Source organism: Sus scrofa, chromosome 14 (assembly GCF_054392235.1).
Source record: "Sus scrofa isolate SSC_HxYL_T2T_F1_AM1 chromosome 14, Sscrofa_HxYL_maternal_Yorkshire_Landrace_v2.0, whole genome shotgun sequence".
NCBI classification, from domain to species: Eukaryota; Metazoa; Chordata; class Mammalia; order Artiodactyla; family Suidae; genus Sus; species Sus scrofa.
This window is the reverse complement of record NC_139396.1, coordinates 129,823,433-129,851,155: the sequence shown is the minus strand read 5'-3', so window position 1 is coordinate 129,851,155 and position 27,723 is coordinate 129,823,433. Positions and strand designations below refer to the sequence as shown.

Genomic DNA, 27,723 nt, shown 5'->3' with positions numbered 1-27,723 from the left:
AATGATCATTAGACAGTATTAATTAAAGGCTGTACAACAGGGAGTTCCCATCATGGCGCAGTGGTTAACAAATCCGACTAGGAACCATGAGGTTGCCGGTTCGATCCCTGGCCTTGCTCAGTGGGTTAAGGATCTGGCATTGCCATGAGCTGTGGTGTGGGTCACAGATGTGGCTCGGATCCCGCATTGCTGTGGCTCTGGCGTAGGCTGGTGACTACAGCTCTGATTAGACCCCTAGCCTGGGAACCTCCATATGCCATGGGAGCAGCTCAGACAAAAAAATAAAATAAAATAAAGGCTGTACAACATGATGGAGTAGGAAAAACCCTAGACCAGGAATCAGGAGATCTGTAATCTCTACTCCTGGCTCTCTGCCACAGGGATGGCTCTGTGGCCTTTTGCAACTCATTTACCTCTCAGGATCCAAATTTCTGAAGGTAATTGGGCCAGATGATCTCTAGACTTCCTTCAACATCTGAAATTGTATCATGCTAAGTCTAAATACCTTTAAGCTCTGTGAGGTATAATATACCATGTATGATGGTAGAAGTTTTAGGCAAAAATGCTGTTTATCCTTAACCTCTGCTCCTTCTGTGCATTATCCCTGCTTACCATCACTACCATCAATATCCCTGCACTAAAGTAAGAGACAGAATGTTAACTTTCTCTTACTCTTTTAAGCCATGAAAACATATCCAGATGGATATTTGCCACTTCTGCTTATCTTCTTTTTTGGCTTAACTTTAACTTTTCTTTCATTTATAAAGATAGAAATAACTAAGTTTTTTTAATAAGTATTTCTTCCATGTGGTCTCCAAGGTTTGAATTCTGAAGGAAATATTAAACAGCTCCTGAAAGCTTTAAAATGTGAAGATTTCAGATCAGAGATGGAAGCGGGTAGTCTGCAGACCAGCAACATGAGCATCACTTATTCTAGAGCAAGGCTTTTCAATCTCTAATATGCAAACACATCACCTGGAGGTCTTGTTAACATGCATATTCTGATTCAATAAGTCTGCACAGTGGCTTAAGATTCTGAATTTCTGATTCTCCCAGGTGATGCTGGGGCTGCTAGGCTGTGCTCCACACTTTGCATAACAAAGATCTAGAATGTGTATAGAGAGTGAGTAGTCAGGCCACAGACTTGAGAGCTATCTTCATTTTGTTTTCTATCAGAAAGCTGAAAAGCAAAATTAGGATTTTACGATCACAGAGGATCACGGTCAAGCTTATATAATGTAGCGTCTTCCTTAGCTTTCAGTGATGCTGGCAGTGATTTCCTTTTGAATCTGTCCAAGTGATTGTAATTATGAAAAAATGAAAGAAACCAGTATGGGCCCAGTTTCTGCTACATTCCTTTTTCAGATTAGCAGAAGACTTGGGTGGTAAAGCAGAGTGTTGTTCATCACAGGCCACCCTCAAGTCAGGGGACAATGTCAGAGGCCTTTTCCTACATCTCTCTCCTGAGTCTGACATGCCATAAGGAGATGGCTGCAGGAGCTTTGATGGAATTATACGTTGCTATAATAGAAATTATAGAATTGTTACAGAAATCTTGAATGTTGAAATGTAAGGTGAAAGGAATGAAACAGGACAAATTCATTTACTTGAGAGATGGAAACCTTATCATGAGGTATGATCAGTTGAAGTTTAGAGGAAACTGGAAGACTTGGAGAGGACAAATCAAATATTGTCTCCATCTCACTCATGTTCCTATGGAAACAGTACCATATTACTGCTCTCTAGAGACTCAGCAGGTAGGGGCAAGGGTGAGCATTACTTAGGCTCCTATTTTCATCACAAATTGCTGATCATACAAATTTCTAACATCAGGGAGTTGGAACTGAGTGGCATTTATTGGCTATATTCTTAGCTCAGATCTTAATACTAAAACAATAATTCAGTTAACTGATTTTAAATAAATTATAAGTTGATAGAAATCAATAATTGTTATTATTTCTGAAGATTACTGATTGGGAACCTTCTGGGAAAATGTTCTATAACTTAATCTGAGTGGTGGTAAGAAAACTATATAAATATATAAACATTCTTTAAGTCTATGCTTAAAATTAGTGCATTTTGCATACTTTACTATGTATATTTTGTGTGTCAATAAAAATATTTTTAGAAATTAGTTTCTTGGTATGCTAGATATTTAAAAAGGAATTATTTTCTTCTATCTAAATTGCTTTTCTTTTAAAAAAATATTTTAGCAAAATTAAACTATTTCCAGAAGCTCCAGAAGGTCAATGCAACCAACTTCCAGGCCCTGGCTACAGAGTTTGGAGGTGAATCATTCACTTCAACATTCCAAACCCCGTCACCACCACCATTTTACAGGGTGAGCCTAAGGAAGGGGAGGGGGGATTATTTGGTTTGGTTTTTTCCCCTCATACTGACAGCTGACCAGGTACCAGGTATCTTGAGATACCCACTTAAACTGGGTAAGCCATTGTCAGCGCTTTTGGAGGACAGTCCTATCCAACATGCAAGTGATTTAACTTTTATTTCTACTTATTCTTTTCTGGTGGTGTTCAGTCCAATCTCATTGTGAATAAATTTCTGCTATACTTTGTTTAGGCTGGGGACCCTATTCTGACTTACTTCCCCAAGTGGTCTATAATAAGCCTGCTGAGACAGCCTGCAGGAGTTGGAGCTGGAGGACTCTGCGCTGAGAGCAATCCTGCAGGTGAGCTCAGAGCACGAGTGCCAGCCTTTTTGTTCAATTTAAGATTGGCTTTCTCGTTTACCACTCCCTTAATTCTAAGGTTTCCTGGAGAGTGAAAGTACAACCTGTGCTCGATTCTTCGAGAATCTGACAGATAGCTGTACCTTGGAGCCCGCCCTCAATGCTGCCTCTTATTACAACTTCACAGTCTTGAAGGTGGGTGTCGCTTTCTCCCTGCTGTCACCACTGTGGACTTAAAGTCATCATGCTTCCCCCTATCAGGTTGTGGAGGAAGTGGGAGGAAGCACTGAATTGGAGGTCAAAATGCCCAGGAGCTTCATAAAAGGCAGAGGGCCTGGAAGCTCTATCATTTGAAGAAAGTTGAAAAAATTAGGGGTGGATAGCCAGGATAAGAGATTCTCGCTCTCCTGGCTAATGGAATTGACTCGGGATGATAGGAGGGAGAGACATCTCACTGTTTCACCAAAACTTACTTGCTTTTGCTGTTTTTTAGAGCCTTGTTCAAGGTAGGATGGCATCATAGTCCATCCAACCTCCCCTCCTTACCCTGCTCCCAGCATTTTAGTGTAAGGAAGAATCAGGTAGAAAAGAGGAAATGACTTATTCCGATAATTTGATTTTCCCCCAGATGTGAAACCACAAACTCTAGGAGATTTTATATAAGATATACCCACACTCATATCCCTGCTGTTCTCTCCTGCTAGGTTCCAAGAGGTGTGAGTGATCTGCAGAATACGAAGGTATGATGCTGCTTATCAGGAAAAAGGAAAGAGACTCTTTGGTCCCTTTGCCTCTTAGGTAGTTTCACTGTAGATCGTAATGGTGAGAGAGAGTGTATGTGTGATGTATCCAGCTATTCAAGTATGGATAAAACAATCTTTTCTCATGTGTGTTCTATATAATTAATAAGCTTCATATGAAATATGAATTCCTAAGGTATTAGATAAGTTTGTGAAACACTGGGCTAAGTAAAATTAAACACTCTTTAGAGTGGACTTCTTGGAGTCTTTAATGTGTTAGAGGGCCTTGTTAATCTCTAAGAGGAGATTGTCAGATATAGTATTTCTTTTCTCTCTCTCTCTCCTTTTTTTTTTTTTTTGTCTTTTTTGTCTTTTTTAGGGCCATACCCACAGCATATAGAGGTTCCCAGGCTAGGGGTCTAATCGGATCTGTAAGCTGCTGGCCTACGTCAGAGCCACAGCAACCCCAGATCCAAGCCACACCACAGCTCAGGGCAATGCCGGATCCTTAACCCACTGAGGGAGACCAGGGATCAAACCCACAACCTCATGGTTCCTAATCGGATTCGTTTCCACTGCGCCATGACAGAAACTCCAAAATATAGTATTTCTAAAACTTATTTGATCATGGAACCTTTATTTTATATCTAAAAGAAGTAATGTTCCAGAAAATAGGTTTTGAGAAGTGCTGAATTAGAGTGACTTGTGGACTTAAGTTGTGGACTGGCAGTGGAAGAAGAGAGGAAGGTCAAGGAAGAATACGCATTTCAGCATCATGTGTAGCTAGCAGAGAAAGTGCTGCTTTCAATTTTAATTGATTTGCCTCTTTCCTTTGCTAGTTCCAGGTACCTGTAACACTGGTCTCACAAGCTGGCCCTCCTCTGTTGGCTGGAAACACTTGTCAGAATGTTGTTTCCAAGGTAGGGAATCTGACCTCAGATTCTGGACTGATGAATATTGATGGGATTAACCAGAGGTGCTTCATCTTCCATTAGGTACCAGACCACATGAATGTTTGTACATTACCTGAAACTTCCATCAGGAACTGAGCCCATCAGCATCCTCACCACCATGTTTCAATCATTTCCATTGCTCCTGTCCTTCAACATTTCACATCCAGAACCCTAGGATTCTCCTCTTTCTTGGCTCATGTGCAGTCCATTATGATTTTTACTGGCCACAGTTTCTTTTGTTGCCAGTCAGTATCATGGGGAAATCTGAAATAGTCAACTTCTTTTTCTCTATTCTCTCTCTTCTGATCAACCTACACATGTCTGAATTATCATAAAGCATCATTTTAAAACCGTGTTCAGAAATCCAAGGTTACTTTCACTTGTTTATGGCTTCTGTCTCCAGCTGCTGTCTTTATTCATCCTCAGACATTGTGAGAGGTAAACCAGGTTTCCATTCCATGCACCTCTGCCTGTGCTTCTACTCACTGTCTCTGCACACAATCAAAACTTATTTTTCTGGAGTTCCTATTGTGGTCCAGTGGAAACAAACCTGGCTAGTATCCATGAGGATGCACGTTTGATCCCTGGCCTCGATCAGTAGGTCAGTGGATCTGGCATTGCCGTGAGCTGTGGTGTAGGTTACAGTCACAGCTCAGATCCCATGTTGCTGTGGCTGTGGTGTAGGCCAGCAGCTGTAGCTCCAATTCAACCCCTAGCCTGGTAACTTCCATATGCCACAGGTGCAGCCCTAAAAAAAAAAAAAAGCGAAAAATAAAAATTTTAAAAACTTATTTTTCTTCCTTTCAGTTCTTATCATAAACTCATCTCTCCCATGAACTCTTTCAAAGAGCTCTATGCAATGTCTTTTTTCATGTGTAGATATAAAATGAAGCCAGCTTTATTTATAATATTTGTGTTTGGCATTTTTAAGATTACTTTTTTAGTCTTTCTCATCCAGTTTTCTATTTTATTTTATTTTATTTTATTTTATTTTATTTTATTTTATTTTATTTTATTTTATTTTATTTTGTTTTATTTTGTTTTGTTTTATTTTGTCTTTTTGCCATTTCCTGGGCAGCTCCCACAGCATAGGGAGGTTCCCAGGCTAAGGGTTGAATCGGAGCTGTAGCCACTGGCCTACGCCAGAGCCACAGCAACGAGGGATCTGCAACCTACACCACAGCTCACGGCAACGCCGGATCCTTAACCCACTGAGCAGGGCCAGGGATCAAACCCGCAACCTCATGGTTCCTAGTCGGATTCGTTAACCACTGAGCCACGACCGGAACTCCTCCAGTTATTTTTTAATTGAAACATAATTGACATATAGTATTGTATTAGTTTTAGGTGTACAACATAATGATTTGATATATACATAGTGAAATGATTATCACAAGTTTAGTTGACATCCATCACCACACATAGTTAAAAAATTTTTTTTCCTGCAATGAGGACTTTTAAGATCTGCTGTCTTAGCAACTTGCAAATAGACAATGCAGTATTGTTAGCTATGGACATTATTCTGTACCCTCACTCAGTTATAGTAAAGCTTTTTTTTTTTTCTGTCTTTTTAGGGCCACACCCGCAGCATATGGAGATTCCCAGGCTAGGTGTCTTAATTGGAGCTGTAGCTGCCGACCTACGCCACAGCCATAGCAACGCCAGATCTGAGCCACATCTGTGACCTACACCACAGCTCACAGCAACACCAGATCCTTAACCCACTGAGTGAGGCCAGGGATCTAACCTGAAACATCATGGTTCCTGGTTGGATTCGTTTCCACTGCACCACAACAGGAACTCCTAGTAAAACTCTTAAAGACAGAAAATCTTTCGTCCTTAGCATACTTAGCCCACTAACTTTTATTAATTAATTCTACTTTTGTATTTCAGGTCGTCTATGAGATAGAGACCAATGGGACTTTTGGAATCCAGAAAGTCTCTGTCAGTTTTGAACAAACCAACCTGACTGTCAAGCCAAGCACTTCCTTACAGCAACACTTCATCATTCGCTTCAGGGTTAGATCCCTTTCCTATCGGTTTCAATCTGTCAATTTAAGCCTCAGCATTTAATATTCCACTTATTAACTACAAGTGATAAGGCTTCAGTGTTGTTTATTCGTTAGCATGTTTTTGCAGCAAAGCAGGACTTCACTTAGAAATCCAAACTCTTTTTTTTAAGTAGTCATTTTGAATCATGAACTCAGTTGACATCCCATGGAAATTCTTTAAATAGCTTTTTTCATATTTGGGGGCATTTCAGTGTTTTGTTCATTTCCCACATAACCTAAGTTTCCAAACTTGATAACCACCTTTAGGCTTTCTTGTACTTCTTTCTTTTTGAACCCAGCAGAGTCCAGTTTTTTCTCAACTCTATCCTTAAGTGGTCAACCAAATCCCATGTGTCTCAGAGTTCATCTCTGGAACATCTATAGTTAATTAAAATATATTTTAAAATTATATTTAAGTTCCTCTGGTTTCAGCCAGCCTGAACATAACCCTAAATTTTTAGCAACAGGATTGAGAGATTGTGGATAGATCTTTAGTTATAATCCTTGATGGAAGTAGCATATAGTAAATTTCAATATTCAGATCCTTAGGGTTTATTTTAGTGAATAAAAGTAAAAGACCTGGAATAGAAATTTCTGCAAAATGCTACAGATGTGGAAGGAAGCCAGATTGTTCAGTGCAGCTAAGCTACAGCATTACTTTAAGGAAGTGTATGAAGCTACACAGTGGAATATGGGAGAGCATGCTTTTCTCCATAATTGACTTCTCTTCACTCTTTGTGCAGGCTTTTCAACAGAACACAGCTGCTGCTCTTTCTGGTCCTCGAAGTGGGAATCCTGGCTATATTGTTGGGAAGCCACTCTTGGCCCTAAGTGGTGGTATAAAACACTCAGTATCCTTTTCGGATGTGGGCGACCTGTTGCAGCCTAATGGAAAAAGCTATAGCTACTGAGCTTTAGGATTTTCCAATTCTGAGGTTCCCCCATATTTTAGGTATTTAAGACCTATTTTACCAAACCATTAATATGTTATATTCTCAAATATTGATGCTCCCAAAGGCTTTAGAACTTGTGTTAGAGTGGTCGAAGGTGAGGAGCCTGACCGATCTTTGTTCATTTTAATTAGATACTTATATGCTGCTGTGTGATCACCCGTTTTGGGGAAAAATGGTAATTGTCTCTCTATGGTTTTTAATTGCTACAGGGAAAAAAATGCGACTTGATTAGTATCATGATATTAATAAGTTATAAATAGTGGTAAGGAAACAATAAGGACATAAATTTTCCAATCTGCCTACTTTTTTTTCTGTTATGATCTCCTTGACCATCACTTTCCCTCTCAGATGACCCTCTTACAGAGCCAGGGGGATGGAACTTGCTCTGTTAAGAGACATGAAGTACAATTTGGAGTGAATGCAATATCTGGCTGCAAACTCAGGTGATTCTTTGCTTTTACATCATTTTCCACAGTTTTGTCTCTGTCTATAGGGAACATGTTGATGTGGCAACATTTATGTTTTGAATCAAATTTCAGAGAATGCTAGGTAGGAATAGTCTTAAAATCTAAACAATGTTAATATTGCTAAGAATTTTCTGATAGTCCTTTACACCGCTAAGGATTTTTCCCTCCAGGTTACTTTATAATATTATTTCTAATGTTTGGATTAATGTACTAATATGATTACATGATTATATTAGCACTGAACTCCAGCCTCCATGGTGTTTCATTTCAGGCTGGAAAGGGTGGACTGCAGCCGCTTGCAGCAGAAGATTTATCAGACTCTTGACGGAGGGCCCAGACCAGAGCATGTTGCCATCTTTGGTAATGCTGACCCAGCTCAGAAGGAAGAGTGGACCAGGATACTCAGCAGGAACTGCAATGTTTCAGTAAGGAGAGAAATATATGTCCTGACCTGTGCTCACTTTCCTCTTTTGTTTGTACATTATGATATTAAAATTAAAACCAGCCCCGTTTCCATAGATAATGTGGTTATCATAAAAGGAAGAATGTAAGAAATCATGCCTATTCAAAGTGATTATTTCAGGGTAGCCTTATTTTCCTTACTTGGAGAAAAATTTGAAGCTAGAAAATAGCCATTGCTTTGTGGTTCAAGTGGCCCTCTTGGCGCGGTGGACAGAGTGTCAGTCTCATAATCTAGAGATTGCTTTGTGGTCCAAAATTAGCCTAACTCTGGAGTTCCTGTTGTGGCTCATCAGTAACGAACATGACTAGTATCCATGAGGACGAGGATTCGCTCCCTGGCCTTGCTCAGTGGGTTAAGGATCTGGCGTTGCTGTGAGCTGTGGTGTAGGTCACAGACGCAGCTTGGTTCTGACATTGCCATGGCTGTGGCAGAGGCTGGCACCTGCAGCTCTGATTCGAGCCCTAGTCTGGGAAATTCCATATGCTGCAGGCGCAGCCCTAGAAAATCAAAAACAAAACAACAAAAAAAAATCGACCCTACTGCTAATAAGGGAAAAACTAAATATATTTCATATATAGTTCAAATATTTTCTTATATTTTTGAATATGTGGTTGGCATAGATTCTTTAAGGCTGAAATTGTGTTCTTTCTGTTGTTATAAACATTTAAATTTTTTTTTCTTTGTCTTTTTGCCTTTTCTAGGGCCACTCCCATGGCGTATGGAGGTTCCCAGGCCAGGGGTCGAATCGGAGCTGTAGCCACCAGCCTACGCCAGAGCCATAGCATCACAGAATCCAAGCCGCATCTGCGACCGACACCACAGCTTACGGGCAATGTAAGCTTAACCCACTGAGCAAGTCCAGGGATTGAACCCCGAAACCTCATGGTTTCTCGTCAGATTCGTTAACCACTGCGCCATGACGGGAATTCCTAAACACTTACATTTTTATATTTACATTTAATTTTAAAATATATTAACAAGTTAGAAATTCAAACCATCTAGAATAATATTAAATGAAAAGTAAAAACCTCAACACCTCTTGCCGCAGAAGTAACCTCATTTAGCTGTTTCTGTTTTTACTGAGTCTGGTGGTCCATTAAATCTGGTGGACCTCTTGACTCCAGTCTTAGTAAAATAAAGAAATCTGTCTTCTTACTCTTTTGCCTAACCACTACTCCCTGACTTTAGTTGGCTGTACTTTTAATTTTTTTTTAATTTTAAATTGTTTATTTTTCTCTATAAAGCAATACGTATACTTACCTCAAAAGTCAAAAAGTACAAAATAAAATTTTTTTAAATAGTACAAAATAAAACTCTAACAGTTCTTCCTTTCCCCAGAAGCAAATAAAGTTACTAGTTTCCTTCCAGAGATATTGCGTGCTCACACAAGCAAATATTCTTTTTTTTAACCTAAATGATAAAATGTCATTGACACTGCTCTGCACTTTGCTTTGTTCACTTGATCTTCAGAGTTTGTCCCATGTCAATACAAAATAAGCTTTCTCATTTTGTATAGTATAGTTGCATAGCATTCCATTTTATGGATGGGCCATGATTTATTTAACCATTTTTATCGATGGACATTCAGGTTGTTTTCAGTCTTTTGCTATTATACACAGAGTGGCATTTTATAATAAAATGGTTCAGGCACCATTTCTTACATGTGAAAATAAAACTATATAATAAATCCTGTATGTAGAATTGCTAGATCAAAAGTTATATGCATTTAAATTTTTAATTAATATTGCCAGTTTATTCCCCACACAGGTTGTACCAGTTTACAGTCCCACCATCCGTCTGTGAGCCTGCTCGTTACCCCATTAATGCCAAGTTATCAAACTTTTAATCTTTACTTATCTGATAAGTGGAAAGTAGCATCCCATTGTTGTTTTATTTTTCTCTTAGTATGAATAAGGTTCAGTATCTTGACATATAGTCAAACAATTTGTATTTTCTTCACTATGATTTATTTTTTTATTATTTTTTAAATTTCTATCCTTTGCCCATTTTTATTGAATTACTAGTCTTATGACTTGCAGAAAATCTTTGTGTATTTAAGAAACTGGCTCTTTTCTGTGGTATGATTTGCAGACATTCTTTTCCCAGTTCATCATTTGTCTTTTGACCTATTTATGGGTTTTGGTTTTTGGTTTTTGGTTTTTGGGGTTTTTTTGCCATGCAGAATTTAATTTTCATGTTGTGAAACTTATCAATCTTCTTTTTAACCTTTGATTTTTGGTTCAGACTTTGGAAGGCCTTTCTCCTCAGAGATTATTTTTAAAGTCCCCCTTTTTCTTTCTAGCACTATTATGACTTTCTTCCTTGCATACTTCTCTCCTTTTAAGGAGACTTGGGGGGATGAGTAAATACACGTATTTGATTCAGCCTTTGGGCAACTGAAGTCAAATTGAGCTCTCTTAAAACCTCAAAGACATCTATACTGAGGGAGTACGGTTTTGGGTGATATATGGCAAATGATAAATTCAGGAAGGGCATGGTTAATGGCAAGGATAAAAATATAGTAGAACTACTTTTTATTGTTATTAAGCCTACTATTTACATTTTTTTTTGTCTTTTTTTTTTCTAGAGCCGCACCCACAGCATATGGAGGTTCCCAGACTAGGGGTCCAATCTGAGCTATTGCTGCCAGCCTACACCACAGCCACAGCAATGCTGGATCCTAAACCCACTGAGCGAGGCTAGGGATCTAACCCGCAACCTCATGGTTCCTAGTCGGATTCGTTAACCACTGAGCCACGGCAGGAACTCCTATTTACATTTTTAAATCACTTTTTTTTTTTTTTTTTTTTGTCTTAGGGCCGCACCTGTGGCATATGGAGTTTCCCAGGCTAGGGGTCTGATTGGAGCTGTAGCCTCTGGCTTATGCCACAGCCACAGCAACGCCAGATCTAAGCCACATCTGAATCCCATTTTTGAAGAACATGTGATGCCATGGGAAAATGTTCCTAATGTAGAATAAATGAAAAAAAAAAACTGTTTCAAAATATTTGAAATAAATGCATGAAAAGATGTCCAACATCATTAGCCATTAAGGAAATGCAGAACCGCAATGAGGAGTTGCCGCTGTGGTGCAGTGGGATCAGCAGCATCTTGGGAGTGCTAGGACATAGGTTCAATCCCCAGCCTGGCACAGTAAGTCAAGGATCTGGCATGGCCGCAGCTGCAACTTAGGTTGCAGCTGTGGCTTGGGTCTGATCCCTGCCTGGGAACTCCATATGCTGGAGGGTGGCCAAAAAAGGAAAAAACAAACAAACAAAAAAACACAATGAGATGCCACTTGAGGTGCCACTTGGCTATAATTAAAAGATGGACAATAACAAGTGTCGGCAAGGATGTAGAGACATTGGAACCCTCAGGCATTGTTGGTTGGACTGCACAATGGTTCAGCCACTTTGGAAAACAGTTTGATAGTTCTTTAATAAATTAAACATAAACATGGTCTGTCTTCCCCTATTTCTGGTTTAGACATATTATTGCCTATATCTGAGCCTCACTGTAAAAAAGTGTGAAGTTAGAAAAACATAGACAGGAGTTCCCATCATGGCGCAGCAGAAACGAATCCAACTAGTAACCATGAGGTTGTGGATTTGATCCCTGGCCTCGCTCAGTGGGTTAAGGATCTGGCATTGCTCTGAGCTGTGGTGTAGGTTGTAGACTCAGCTTGGACCTTCGTTGCTGTGGCTGTGGCTTAGGGCGGCGGCTGTAGCTTGATTTGACCCTTAGCCTGGGAACCTCCATATGCCAGGGGGTGCGGCCCTGCAAAGCAAAAAAAGAAAGGAAGGAAGAAAAGCATGGGCATATTTGAGGACACTTAGTATCTACCAAGTTGTAGTTACCTCCTAATTTATGTCCTCACTTCCATCAATCCTCTCTTGGAATTAATCTTCCTGAGGTCAGACGATTTGGTTGGACTTCATAATCTAACCCTTAAATGTCTTTTTCCTTAGTCTTTCACTGATCCTATATTCAGATCCTTTGCTTGAGTCAAGTGGTCTGCTCAAGGTCAGGGCCTCACACATGCCTGGCACATAGGAGACACTCAGTAACTATTCTGGTTAATCAGTGACTGTCTCTCAGTGGCATCATGTGCTGTTCTAGTTGCATACCATTTTATATGCCATCTCTCTACCTAAATTTCCCTCTAATCACCATTTCTTCCAATCACATATTACTCATCCCAGTTCCACGAAGCCATCCTCAGCTAGAAACAGCTGTTGCTTCTGGCATTCCACAACACTGACTATGCACCACTCACTGAACACTTCTTATAACCTTGCACATGGGCTCATGGTGTATTTTTTTTATATTAATGATTTTTGATTTTTCCATTCTTGATTTTGTTTTATTACTCTCTAAATTAGTATTTCGATTTTAGGATAGTAATTTTTTAAGGTCATGGACAGTAATATGGCCCATTGTGAACTTTTATGTCCTTTCTCCAAGCCAAATTTCTCTATTATTATGTAATGTTTAAGAAACACCAGCTACTTAATGCATGGTAAATGACCGTGGGCAACTATTAACAATTGAAGCAGATGCATCTTTACCTTTCTGCAGGCTAGGCATTGTACTTCCTGCTGTGTCATACCAGTTTCCCTGGAGATCCAGATATTGTGGGCATATATAGGCCTCCAGTCCAACCCACAAGCTCATGTGTTAAGAACCCGATTCCTATACCAGTGCCAGTCCATGCAGGTAAGTTGTGACTCATAAAGGACCACTAAGCTTTGCAAAGCCTAGATGGTCTTATCAGCCGTTTGATGACCAGATGATTTTTTCTGAGAACCAACTTATGCTATTAGCCAATGTTTGGTTAGAGTGAGCTGACAAAATTAACTGTCAAGTTGATACTCCCTGCCTGGTTACTGAACTTAACATGTTTTCATGGTGAGGACAGTATATTTCCTTTTTCCCCAGGTTTTGTTTTATTTTTAATTTCCTGAGCCCAGATTAAAATATGGGTTAATTTCTTTTAAATTACCATGCAAATTTTACTATACTGATTGATTCAACCACAAAAAAGATTTTCTATAACTGTATACTCAGTGTGATAGTCACACATTTACTAGAGTCTCTGAGCCTGTTGATTGCTTTTAGAGTGTAGTCATCAATTCTTGATTGATTGTGCTCCATTAAAATAAATAATTTTAGGAGTTCCTGTCATGGCTTAGTGGTTAACGAATCTGACTAGGAACCATGAGGTTTCGGGTTCGATCCCTGGCCTTGCTCAATGGATTAGGGATCCATTGTTGCCGTGAGCTGTGGTGTAGGTCACAGATATGGCTTGGATCCCGTGTTGCTGTGGCATAGGCCGGCAGCTACAGCTCTGATTAGACCCCTAGCCTGGGAATCTCCATATGCCATGGGTGCGGCCCTAGAAAAGGCAGAAGGACAAAAAAATAATAATAATAAATATATAATTTTAATATGTAGTAAATATATCCCTGTTGTTTATGATGTACCTTAAGACAGCTTTAGCATCTGCCTTGGTTTTAGAACATAACCCTTAACGTTAGAAGTTCAAAAACAGAAATGACTACATACCTGGTGATCTGATTCATATGTAAACTGGTATGCCAGTTTCTTAACATTTAATGCAAATTAAAGCTAATTAAAATTGTTACCAGAGTTCCTGTTATAGCGCGGCAGAAACAAATCCGACCAGTAACCATGAGGTTGCAGGTTTGATCCCTGGCCCTGCTCAGTGGGTTAAGGATCCGGCGTTGCCACGAGCTGTGATGTATGTAGGTTGAAGACGCGGCTCTGATCTGGTGTTGCTGTGGCTCTGGCGTAGGCCGGCAGCTGTAGCTCCAGTTGGACCCCTAGCCTGGGAACCTCCATATGCCATGGATGCGGCCCTAAAAAGAGAAAAGACAAAAAAAGACTACATTAAGGACAGAATTAAAACATCTGTAGCTCCTCTCTCACCACAAAGTTGAGTGCCTTAGCTCTTTATGCCTATAAATGTGTTAAAGGAGTTACTGTTGTGGCTTCACTGGTTAAGAACTCGACAGAGTGTCTGTGAGGGTGTGGGTTCTATCCCTAGCCTCACACAGTGGGTTAAGGATCTGGTGTTGCCGCAAGCTGTGATGTAGGTCACAGATGCAGCTCAGATCTGACATTGCTATGGCTGTGGTGTAGACCAGCAGCTGCAGCTCTGATTTGACCTCTAGCCCAAGAACTTCCATATGCTGCAGGTGTGGCCCTAAAAAGGGAGAAAAAAAAAAAAACAAACCTCAGATTATCAGAAACTGTGTTAAGGAGAACATTCTATTCTTTCTCTTTGTTGGTCTACTGAATAAAATAGAACTCATTCTGTAAGACTGATTTAATCTGTTAGATATCGCACTGAATCTATTGTTTTATTTTATAAATGGTATCTTGATTTTTGAATACCTGTGTATTCATACAGTAACACCACCTGATCACTGTAATAGTCAGTAAAATTTCTATCGCTGAATTCTCTCTTTTTCAAGAATTAATCAACCATTATTCACCTCTCTTGTTAATGAATGATTAGACTATAGATGTACTTTGTCTTTTTCTGTCCTTCTTAATAGCATGTATAGAGAATTTTACCTAATTCACTAGGTTGTTTTCTTGTTACCTCTTTTTTTTTTTTTGCCTTTTTTTTTTTTCGAGGCTACACCTGTGGCATATGAAGGTTCCAAGGCTAGGGGCTGAATTGGAGCAGTTGCTGCCGGCCTACACCAAAACCACAGCAACACCAGATCCTTAACCCACTGAGCAAGGCTAGGGATCGAACCCCACAACCTCCTGGTTCCTAGTCAGATTCGTTTCTGCTGTGCCATGACAGGAACTCCCAACCTCTTTTTATTTTTAAGAACTTTTGAAAGTTATTCTCATTGTTCCATATATTAAAATTAAATATATTAAATGTATAGCCACTAGAGATCTCTTCCTGATAGATAATATTTAACCACATTTATTTTTTCATTATTTTTTATTATAGTTGAATTACAATGTTTCTTCAATTTCTGTTGTACAGCAAAGTGACCCAGTCATACACAGTTCCCTGTGCTATACAGTAGGACCTCATTGCCCATCCATTCCAAATATAACAGTTTGTATCCACCAACCCCAAACTTCCCATCCATTCCACTCCCTCTCTCCTCCCACCTGGCAACCACAAGTCTGCTCTTGGCCACGATCTGTTTCTGTTTTGTGAATAAGATCATTTGTGCCATATTTTAAATTCCTAAAATAAGTGATAGTGTATGGTATTTGTCTTTCTCTTTCTGACTTCACTTAGAATGCGAATCTCTAGTTTCCTCCATGTTGCTGCAAATGGCATTAGTTTGTCCTTTTTATGACTGAGTAGTGTTCCATTACATATGTGTACCACATCTTCTTAATCCATTCATTGTTGATGGACATTTACACTGTTTCCATGTCTTGGCTATTGTGAATAGCACTGCCATGAACATAGAGGTGCAGGTATCTTTTTGAATGAAAGTTTTGTCTGGATATATCCCCAGGAGCAGGATTGCTGGTTCATATGTTAGTTCTGTATTTAGTTTTCTGGAGTACCTCCATACTGTTTACCATAGTGGTTGTACCCATTTACCTTCCCACCAACGGATTCTTTAACATATTCGTTCTCTTTGACTCATTTGAAACTGTTTTTTTTTTTTTTCTTGGTCTTTTTAGGACTGTACTTTTGACATGTGGAGATTCCCAGTCTAGGGATCAAATTGGAACTGTAACTGCCACCCTACACCACAGCCACAGAAATGCCAGATCTGGCGACCTACACCACAGCTCAGAGCAACACCAGGTCCCTAACCCACTGAGCAGGGCCAGAGACTGAACACGCATCCTCATGAATACTAGTCAGGTTGATTAACTGCTGAGCCACTATGGGAACTCCTAATTTGAAAATCTAGATAACTTCATTGACATCTTTAAAATAAGTGAGGGAGTTCAAAATTTTTCACTGATGACTCCCTCAAATATTTCCCTTTAAAAAAATGGAGAAATAATGTCTACATTATTTAGAAAATACTGTATATAAATAATTCATTAATTCAATAATTCATGAATTATTTATATAAATAATTCATTAATTATTTTTCAGAGGTTAGTATTCATTATTTCTCCTAAAATCATAGTATGAGTACTAGATATCAGCTAACTTCCCCTTAAAAATCACATACTTACATGAGAAAAAACTACTTTATATGGGCCTTTACAATATGCTTTACAGTTAGATAACTTCTAACAATCATAGTAAATATCATATCTGATTGTGTTTGATTGAAAGGGACTTGTGAATATAACAAACAGATGCAATTCATGTTTTTCATTGGATTCTGATTTGGACAAGTGATTGTAAAGCATATCTTGGAATAGTTGGGGAAACCTGAATTCAAACTATAATTTAGATAGGAATATTAACATGAAAAAGTAGAGGTCCATTTTTTTAAAGTAGATTACAAAACAGCCTGTACAGTATGAACTTATATTGTTTAAAACGCATATATAGATGCCTATGTCTATAGATAAAGATAGAAATGTTAATATCAATATCTTTAGTGATGGAAATATGGTGGGTTTTTTGTTTTGTTTTGTTTTTGCTTTTTAGGGCTGCATCTGCAGCATATGGAAGTTCCCAGGCTAGGGGTCAAATCAGAGTTGTAGTTGCTGGGCTATACCACAGCCACAGCAATGCCAGATCCTTAACCCACTGAGGGGCCAGGGATCGACCCACATCCTCATGGATACTAGTTGGGTTTGTAACCCACTGAGTCACAATGGGGACTCACAGAAATACACTGTTTTTATTTCCTATTTTACTTATCATCATTCCTTAGCTTTTTACAATACAATTTACTGCTTTTGTCCTAATTAAACCTTCTCTATATCACTAGGAAAACATCTAAAAATAAACAGATGTTATTTTAGAGATGAATTTATTCAGTTTTATTTACAGTGATTCCATGGGAAAACATAAAATACTTATAAATTTAGCAAAAAGAGCATAAGACCTCTTCACTATAGAACATTACTGAGGGAAACTATAGGAGACCTAAATAAATGGGGCAGTATACCATTTTCATGGAAAGATGTCTATCCTCAAATGGATCTATAGAGTCAATGCAAACCCCCAAAAATTCTAGCAGGCATATTTGTGGAAGTTGACAAGCTGATTCAAAAATTTACATGAAAATGCAGAGGACTTAGAACAACCAAAACAATTTTGAAAAAAGATAAACAGAGTTGGAGGACTCATTCTGCTGATTTCAGGATTTGCTCCAGATGTCAGACAATGTGGTAGTAGTGTAAGGATGGACAAATAGACTAATGAGATAAAAATAGATCTACAAATCAATTCAATGGGGAAAGGACTCTTTTAAAAACAGTTGCTGCTTAAACAATTGAATAAAACTGGAAGTAGTGAATAAACATGGACAGTTAGTATGAGCTAACAAAATGTACTTATGCCTGGATCATAAACCTATACATGAAATCCAGAGTAATAAATCTTCTAAAAAACAAAAGAATATCTTTACAGATTTTAAGTAGACAAAGATTTCTTGGACAAGAAGCAAAAATTATTAAACATAAGGAGTTCCCGTCATGGCTCAGTGATAAACGAATCTGACTAGATCCATGAGGACACAGGTTCGATCCCTAGCCTTTCTCAGTGAGTTAAGGATCCTACATTGCTGTGGCTGTGGTGTAGGCCAGCAGCTACAGCTCCAATTCGACCCCTGGTCTAGGAACCGCCATATGCGGCCCTAAAAAAAAAAAAAAAAAATCACAAAAAGAATTATTAACCATAAAACTAAAATTTCATATATTGGACTTCATCAAAATTTAAAATCTCTGCTCATCAAAAGATATCATGAAAATGAAAGAGCAGGCTATAGTTTGGGAGAAAATAATTCTCAATGCACTATCTGACAAAAGTTCATATCCAGAATATAAAAAGAATACCTGCAAATAATGCAAGGACTGAAAAAAAAGCAAACTGAAAATGGGCAAAAGATTTGAACAGATACTACACAAAAGGAGATAAACAACTGACAATAAACATGAAAAAGTGCTCAACATCATTGGTCATAAGGGCTATGTAAATTAAACCCATGAGATAACACTCACTGCAGTATTAACTAGAATAGCTAAAATCTAAAAGGCTAATGACGTGAGTTCCCCTTGTGGCTCAGCAGTTAACAAATCTGACTAGCATCCATAAAGGTTCAGGTTCGATCCCTGGCCTCGCTCAGTGGGTTAATAATCTGGTGTTGCCGTGGCCGTTGGACCCCTAGCCTGGGAACCTCCATATGCCACGGATGCAGCCCTAAAAAGCAAATAATAATAATAATAATAATAATAATAATAATAATAAATAAATAAAGGACTGGGAGTTCCCGTCTTGGTGCAGCGGAAACGAATCTGACTAGGAACCATGAGGTTTCAGGTTCGATCCCTGGCCTTGCTCAGTGGGTTAGGGATCCGGCATTGCTGTGAGCTGTGGTGTAGGTCTCAGACGCGGCTTGGATCTGATGTTGCTGTGGCTCTGGCATAGGCTGGCAGCAACAGCTCAGATTCAGCCTGGGAACCTCCATATGCCACAGGTGTGGCCCTAAAAAGACAAAAAAAAAAAAAAAAACCACTAATGACAGGAAATCTTGCAAGAATGTAGAACAATTGCAGTTCTCATACATTGTTAATGGGAATGAAAGATGGTACAACCACTTAGTCTCTTACAAATTCATCTTCCCTATTACCCAGCAATTTTACTCCTGGATATTTACCCAAAAGAATTTAAAACATGTTCAAATAAGACTTGTACAATAATGTTCATAGCAGCCCTAATAGCACAAAACTGGAAACAGTCCAAATACCCATCATCAGGAGAATGGGCAAATTGTGCTACAGTCATACAGTGGAACATTCAGCAATAAAACAGTGAATTACCGGTACACAAAACAACATGGATGAATATCAGGAGCATTTTTATCTTGAGTGAAAAAAGCCAAGCACACAAAAAATACACTGTAAATTTCCGTTTTTATAAAGTATAATAAGAGCAGACAAAACTAATCTGTAGTGAGAAAGATCAAAAAGTGGTTGCTTCTGGGAGAGGGACAGGGAATAAACTAGAAAGAGGCATGAAGGAACTCTCTGAAATGATGGACATATTCCAGGTCTTGTTCTGGGTGTTGGCTACATAGCACACTGAGTTGTCAAAGCTCACTGAACCAGGAGTTCCCATCGTGGCACAGTGGTTAACGAATCTGACTAGGAACCATGAGGTTGCAGGTTCAATCCCTGGCCTTTCTCAGTGGGTTAAGGATCCAGCGTTGCTGTGAGCTGTGGTGTAGGTTGCAGATGTGGCTCAGATCCTGCATTGCTGTGGCTGTGGCGTAGGCTGGTGGCTACAGCTCCGATTCAACCCCTAGCCTGGGAACCTCCGCATGCTGCGGGAGCAGCCCTAGAAAAGGCAAAAAGACAAAAAAAAAAAAAAAAAAAAAAAAGCAAGCTCACTAAACCAAACACTTAAGATGCGTACATTTTATTTCATATTAATTATATATCAATAAAAAATTAAAACAAAAAGAGACTTTCAAATGGGAAGAAAAAAGCCACTGATTAGGGGGAGATAATTATTTGCAATACATGTATCTGATAGAGTCCTTGTATGTAGAATGAAGCACTCTTACAGCCTGGTTATGAGCCAAAGATGAATTTGCTCTGTTTATAGTCTGAAATAGGTAGCTACAAAAACCTAAGTCTCCATCTCTTAGATGGTATCCACAGCTTTTTATCTAGTAGAGATAGTTTTATTTTCCTCTGTAATGATTTGACTTGGAGGCTTAGCATATAAGAGTTTAAAGGTGGTTGTTGCAAATACATAATATAGTAATATATAGGGTGTACTTATTACCAGAGCCAAACAAAACCTAATCCAAACTTTTCATGTTGTTACAAAGCTAACCTTGCTTGGGGACAAAGAATTTTGCTTCATCTAAACTGAATTGAAGTAACTCAGTCCCTTAAACATCACAAAGTGTTAAAACAGAATTGCTGGTGATAATTTCTGAGATAAACATCGTAAAATATTATAGCTTAGAGTAGAATTAAATTAAGTCAACCATACATAACAGCACTAGGTCCATAAAAAAGCATGCTGACTTGGCTCTATGCCTTTTGTTTTGGTAAAAGCAATGAGATGACTAAACTTTGAGGGGTTTGTTTGAGGTTTTTTTCGGTGCTCTTGCTATACATGCTAAACAGTGAATTCTCTAATTTTTGCTTATACGTAACTTTTTTTTCCTTTTTTTTTTTTTTTAGGGCCACTCCTGTGGCATATGGAAGTTCCCGGGCTAGGGGTCGAATCGGAGCCACAGGCCTACGCCAGAGCCACAGCAACGCAGGATCCGAGCCGCGTCTGCAACCTACACCACAGCTCACAGCAACGCTGGATCCTTAACCCACTGAGCAAGGCCAGGGGTTGAACCCACATCCTCATGGATCTTGGTTGGGTTCCTTTCCCCGGAGCCACAACGGGAACTCCATAACTTTTAAAATGCAAAGAAATAACTTTAATTTTAATTTTATTTTTTATTCTTTTTGTCTTTCTGCTATTTCTTGGGCCGCTCCTGCGGCATATGGAGGTTCCCAGGCTAGGGGTTGAATCGGAGCTGTAGCCACAGGCCTACGCCAGAGCCACAGCAACGCAGGATCCGAGCCGCGTCTGCAAACTACACCACAGCTCACGGCAACGCCGGATCATTAACCCACTGAGCAAGGGCAGGGACCGAACCCGCAACCTCATGGTTCCTAGTCGGATTCGTTAACCACTGCGCCACGACGGGAACTCCAGAAATAACTTTAGACTTGAGAATTCATGTGTAACACACTGAACTTTAAAACCTCACTCTTCATGTAGTACTAAAACACAAATTCTAAAATGGGTCAATAACATTCAGTATTATCCAGGGACCTGGCAAGTGCATTCGAGTTCCTTTTAATCTACTAGACTGCATTTGTTCCAAACCTCCACACAAATATGGAGACCCAGTATTTTTAATATATGAAGAATAAGCATTTCATTTGAAATATTAATGGATAAATAAATATGTGAATGAATGAAGCTGAAACTTTAAGGATCCTAATCACTGTGTGGTGGAAGGATATGGAGTCAAAATAATCTATAATTGCTGACTCTTAAATTAGGTATGACATACTTTTTACCTTGTGATTTATTTATCTCTTGTTAGGTTATATTAGTTCCCTGCATCCAAAAATATCTCTAGTCATTTGTCAAAAAAAAAAAAAAAAGATCTTTATTGAGGGCCTACCATTTGTCAAGTATCCTGCTTGATGCTAGGTATGGTAAACAAAACAGACGTCATCCCTGACCTGACCTTTGGAAAGTGTGGGGCAATACCGAGGTTCAGAGAACTGTTAATGGAAATTCTCCAGTTGATGCTGAGAGCCTGGGCCCGGGCAGGGGCTGCGAAGTCTGCAGAAAGTAGATGGGGTTCAAGAGACCTAAGGTTGTCACAGGTAGGACCTGATTGCTTGGATGCAGAGGTTGAGGAAGAGAATGAGTCAAGGATGTTGGATAGGTTTTTAGTTTGGGCATTTCGTTCAGTTCTTTTATTCTTTTTTTTTTTTTTTTTTTTTTTTTTTTTAAAGGGCTGCCCCCATGGCATATGGAGGTTCCCAAGCTAGGGGTCAAATTGGAGCTACAACTGCCAGCCTACGCCACAGCCACAGCAACGCCAGATCTGAGCTGCGTCTGTGACCTACACCACAGCTCAGGGCAACGCCCGATCCTTAACCCACTCAGCAAGGCCAAGGACTGAACCCAAAACCTCATGGTTCCTAGTCGGATTCATTTCCACTGCGCCACAACAGGAACTCCACTTCTTTTATTCTTATATGTGATACCTTGTTGACTACCAAATATAATTTTACTTTATTGCAAAACTCTTGTATTTTTTAAAATTTTATGGCCATACCTACAGCTTACAGAAGTTCCCAGGCCAGAAATTGAATCCAAGCTGCAACTGGAACCTACACTGCAGCTGCAGCAATGCCAGATCCTTTAACCCACTGTGCCAGACTGAGGGTGGAACCCACACCCTGAGCCACTGCAGTGGGATTCTTAACCCACTGCACCACAGTGGGAACTCCAGAACCCTTTTATTTTTTTATCCCTCGCAGCCACCACCCTTTTTTAAATTTGGTAGATATTCTGAAGTTTTTTCATTCTGGTTTTTTGGGGGGGCAGGAGAAGGCTGCCCTTAAGCTATTAGAACCCACTTAGACTGTCAAGTGCTTGGAAATATACATCTTCCATATGACTCATAACTTAAAGAATATGAGGAATATAAAAGTTCAACTCCCTTGCCTTGGTTTGGGACCATACAAGTGGGAAGCATGAAGCCTACCTTATAGCTCAGCATTCCCCTGCATGTTAAGCTGGTACTAGATAATGTTATAATTTATCAAATTTCTCAATAGTTGTATAATTTGTCAAAATAATGTGTAAGTGGTTTTTAAAGTCAAAATACTAAAAGAGAGGAGTTCCCGTTGTGGCCCAGCAGAAACGAATGCGACTGGGAACCTTGAGGTTGCGGGTTTGATCCCTAGCCTTGCTTAGTGGGTTAAGGGTCCGGCGTTGCTGTGAGCTACAGTGTAGGTCACAGACACGGCTTGGATCCTGTGTTGGTGTGGCTGTGACTGTGGCGTAGGCCGGCGGTTGGACCCCTAGCCTGGGAACCTCCATATGCTGCTAGTGTGACCCTAAAAAGACAACAACAACAAAATACTAAAAGAGAGGCTCTCTTAACAAAAAGTAAGAGCCTATATCCCCCTTACCATCCTGCTCTCCAGAAATTAGCCTGTTTAACTCTTTTACTCTTTCTTTTGATATTTACCTTAATTTCTAAGCAGTATCATACTCAGGTATCCCTTGACCTTGGAGTTTATAGATAACCTACTGACCTTCTATTTTGGTAGGTGAGTTTAGCTCTGTTACTCTCCTCCTACCCTTCCTGCCATCCTCCCAATGTAGTTACATCAAAATATTTTATTAAATCAATATTCAGTATTGAATATTAATAATTACCTCATAGTTCATTTATTTAGTTTTATTCGAGCTAATGGCTAAAACTTCTCACATACTCAAACAGCTCTATAAAATTTCCCTCAATGCCATTTTCCAAACAGCTGAACTTGCCAATAGTGTTACTTACTGTACTTTTCCTTCATATTTTCTTTGTGGAGACCTCCATAATGTGGAGTAAAATGGGCTAATTACTGCCCAGCAGCTAGCTGTTACAGGACTCTCTCTTAGTCATCTTGGATATTCCCCTTGCTTCCTACTTATGATAGAGTCTGTTAACAGACTCTGTTAACACTCTTTATTAGCCATTACTATTAAATTTCTCTTGGTTTAGTCTCTTGTTTTGATAGAGTTCAAATTCAAATCACCTCTTTGAAAAAAGGAACATGTAAAGTACATTCTTTTCTTTAGTTCACATGTGCAAAGATAACTGATCAACTGCTTTCTTCGTCATTATCATGATGCCTAATTGGTTTTTGGCTAAGTTTAACTTTCTAGATTGAAAATGATTTTCACTCACAGTTTTGAAAGCATTCTTCTAGTTTCCAATACTGCTGTTCAGAAGCCATTTTAAGATATTATTTTTACTTCTAATAGTCTGAAACTTCTACAGTCTTAGGCATGGGGTAGATTTTTTTCCTTCATTCATCATACCAAACAGTGTGTGGGGTTTTTACTCTTAAGACTCAGTTCTGATAAATTGCAATTATTATTGTGTGTTTAATAATTTCCTCCCCACCATTTTCTGTTCCCTTTTTTTGAACTCCTATTAATCTGTTACAGGATCACTAGTTTGATTCTCTAATTTTTTATTTTTTCTTATATTGTCTGACTCTTTATCTTTTTGTTCTTTGTCTTTTAGTCTTTTTACTGGATTTATATTGGCTTTCATATTTTTGACCTCTAAGAGCTCTTTGTTATTCTGTTTCTTTTGATAAAAAAATGTCCTCTTTGGAATTCCCTGGTGGTTCAATGAGTTAAGGACCCAGCATTGTCACTGCTGTGACATGGGTTCTATCCCTGACTTGAGAACTTCTGCATGCCCGGGCACAGCCAAAAAAGTGTGTGTGTGTGTGTGTGTGTGTGTGTGTGTGTGTGTAATCTTTCTTATATGGTTTTAAGATATTAACAATTTTCATCTTCAGCTTTAATTGTCTCAGTCCTCTGAATTTGTTTATTCTGTTTATTTGATACAGTTTCTCTCTCTCTCTTTTTTTTTTTTTTTTTTTTTTTTTTGTCTTTTTCTAGGGCTGCTCTGCAACATGGAGGTTCCCAGGCTAGGGATCTAATTGGAGTTACAGCTGCCGGCCTACTCCAGAGCCACAGCAACTTGGGATCTGAGCCGCATCTGCCGCCTACACCACAGCTCACGGCAACACTGGATCCTTAACCCACTAAGCAAGGCCGGGGATCAAACCCACACCCTCATGGTTCCTAGTCGAATTTGTTACCACTGCACCACGATGGGAACTTCAGTTTTTCTCTTTAACGTGAGAAATTTCTCCCATATGTAAGATGCTAAGCTGATTGAAAGCTTTGATCAGGAGTGAGACTTACTAACTAATAGCCTTCACTCTAGGACAATTAGGTGCAAAAGCTTTGGGGGTTGTAGGACTGCCAGTTGTCCATATCTTTTTGTCTATAACGGTGATTCAGTGGTTGGGAAATCCCACATGATAAAAAGTTATTTGGACTGAGTTATTTTTTCAGACTCTTCCAGGATATAGGCTCATCAAGAGCTATTATTAGACTTCCTTTAAGGTGGCAATGTAAAGATATGTCTTCTGTATCTTAAAATCACTCTAACACAGTAAAAAACAGACACAAAAACTCATCCTTATTGAAATAAAGAGACATCATAATATGTGAATACAGAAAGGGCCTAAATATTGCCTTTTAGGGCTCATAGCTATCCTAGAGGTCAGTTCTGGGTATAGGTTGACTTCAAGGCTCCAAAAGTTCCCTGATTTTGGAGTTTGCAGGGGCTAGTGACCCTCCTCTTTTCCCTACCTGAATTTGAAAGCAATTAAAATGAGTCAGAGATAAAAAATCAGCTTTATCACTAATAAACACTAGGTGGTTAGATAAGGCTTGGGTGTGTAGCTGTAGGCTTCCTAATGTAAAACAGTCTTCTATCATCAGGGCACTACCCAATTTCCAACCAGAGCTCCTCCTGGGACTGTATGTGGGCAGTTTAAAATTTGCCCTCCCAAAAAAAAAGAAAAAATGTATACATGTATGTGTGGCTGGTTCACCTTGCTGTACAGTAGAAAATTGACAGAACATTGTAAACCAGCTATAATGGAAAAAATAAAAATCATTATAAAAAAAAAAGAAAAATTTGCCCTCCCCCTCTTAAAGGCTCTGAAAGATCACGTTAATTAAATCCACTCTTAGACAACACTGAACCCAAGGCTGAAAATTCATTCCCTATTCTATTTCCCATCCTAAAATATTTCTACCCATCAGTTTATATAGCTCATCGGGCATTCAGCAATAAGGCTAAATGACAATACTGACGTATTTCAATAATGTTAATTACAAAGGTTTGCTCCCCAAACTGAATATATATCCTCTCCCTATTATAAAGTTCCTAGGGGAAAATTTAAGTCCTAACAGTAAATCTTTTTGTAAGGTAAAGTCTAAAGATAGTTTATTACATATTCTTTTGAGCTTTTTTTTTTTTTTTTTTTTTTTTTTTGGTCTTTTTGTCAGGGTCCCACTTACAGCATATGGAGATTACCAGGCTAGGGGTCTAATCAGAGCTATAGCCGCCAGCCTACGCCACAGACACAGCAATGCAGGATCCGAGCCACGTCTCCAACCTACACCACAGCTCACGGCAATGCCGGATCCTTAACCCACTGAGTGAGGCCAGGGATCGAACCCGCAACCTCATGCTTCCTAGTCGGATTCATTTCCACTGCGCCACGATGGGAACTCCAAAATTTATTACATATTCTTAAGTAATAAACTCCTCTCCATTTTCTTTTTCTGGTCTCAACCAGTCTTTCAATGCCTGGCTACAATCAGGATTCCCTTGGCAGCTTCAGCCTAAGCTGGCTGTACTTGGAATGTATGTGTATCTTTCAGTGCCACAGATGTTAACAGTAGTTCTTTGCTAAGTCCCACATGAGCTTCACTGTTTGGAAAAAAAAAAAAAAGAATCCAAAGAGTTAATATGACATGCAAGATTATCACAGCACTGGCCCCACATTCATTTATTTTAAAATGTCTGTAGGCGTTCCCTGGTAGCTCAGCAAGTTAAGGACTTTGCATTGTCACCTCTGTGGCCCGGGTCACTGCCGTGGTGCAGGTTCCATCCCTGGCCCAGAACCTTCCACATTCTTCAGGCACAGCCAAAAAAAAATGTCTGTAGAAGGGTTATTCCAGTCAAAATTATGTTTCCAGAACCTGATATTTACTGTTGCTAAAGACTACTGCACATGTAATTTGTGACATCAGAGTGAAGGAAAGTAGATGGAGAAAATCTTCATTTCTGGGGAGTTCCTATTGTGGCGCAGCAGAAGCAAATCTGACTAGTACCCATGAGGATGTATATTTGATCCCTGGCCTTGCTCAGTGGGTTAAGGATCCGGTGTTGCCATGAGCTGTGGTGTAGGTCGCAGATGCGGCTTGGATCCAACATTGCTGTGGCTGTGGTGTAGCCTGGCAACTGCAGCTCTGATTCAACCCTTAACCTGGGAACTTCCATACGCCACACCTGCAGCCCTAAAAAGCAAAAAAAAAAAAAAAAAAAAAATCCTGGTGTTCCTTTCGTGGCTCAGCAGTTAGCAAACCCGCCTAGGATCCATGAGGATGTGGGTTCGATCCCTGCCCTCACTCAGTGGGTTAAGGATCCGGCATTGCCATGAGCTGTGGTGTAGGTTGCAGACGTGACTTGGATCCCAAGTTGCTGTGGCTGTGGCGTAGGCCAGCGGCTACAGTTCCAATTGGACCCCTAGCCTGGGAACCTCCATATGCTGTGGGTGCAGTCCTAAAAGACAAAAGACAAAAAAGAAAATCTTCCTTTCTGGTTCTACAAATTATGTCAAATTTGCTTTGTGAACACAGAGTCAGAACAAAGGGAATTCATTTTAGATAAACATGATTCCAGTCATCAAGAGACATAACAAAAGTTATGTCTCTTAGATCAGATACATGAGTCAGTTTGACAGGGTCCCTTTTCCTGGAAGCATCTATTGCCTTTGACTTGAATTGGTGGGTGATTGGGAGGATCCTTTCTAGCCCTGAGATTCTGTGAATTTGATAGCTTTTTT

General features: G+C 39.4%; 1 protein-coding gene across 9 annotated transcripts in view; it reads left to right on the top strand.

The window, feature by feature from the left end:
• The window catches only part of TCTN3 (tectonic family member 3), a 31,732-nt gene that overhangs the window by 2,796 nt on the left and 1,213 nt on the right, over positions 1 to 27,723 (top strand). For 2 of the 9 annotated variants that reach the window (XR_014826675.1, XR_014826673.1), the window contains 10 exons: positions 2,214 to 2,341; positions 2,581 to 2,689; positions 2,769 to 2,884; positions 3,394 to 3,429; positions 4,269 to 4,349; positions 6,276 to 6,401; positions 7,177 to 7,284; positions 7,735 to 7,829; positions 8,125 to 8,278; positions 12,873 to 13,032. Coding sequence is in view for 4 of the 9 variants with exons in the window: in XM_084994980.1 (XP_084851106.1) it covers positions 2,214 to 2,341; positions 2,581 to 2,689; positions 2,769 to 2,884; positions 3,394 to 3,429; positions 4,269 to 4,349; positions 6,276 to 6,401; positions 7,177 to 7,284; positions 7,735 to 7,829; positions 8,125 to 8,278; positions 12,895 to 13,032 (1,091 nt within the window). In the remaining 5 variants the exon portion in view is untranslated. Of the gene's footprint in view, positions 1 to 2,213; positions 2,342 to 2,580; positions 2,690 to 2,768; positions 2,885 to 3,393; positions 3,430 to 4,268; positions 4,350 to 6,275; positions 6,402 to 7,176; positions 7,285 to 7,734; positions 7,830 to 8,124; positions 9,033 to 9,169; positions 10,032 to 12,082; positions 13,033 to 27,723 lie in introns of those variants that run through there. The other 7 variants (XM_084994980.1, XM_001927634.6, XM_084994981.1 and 4 more) reach the window with 5 other exon arrangements.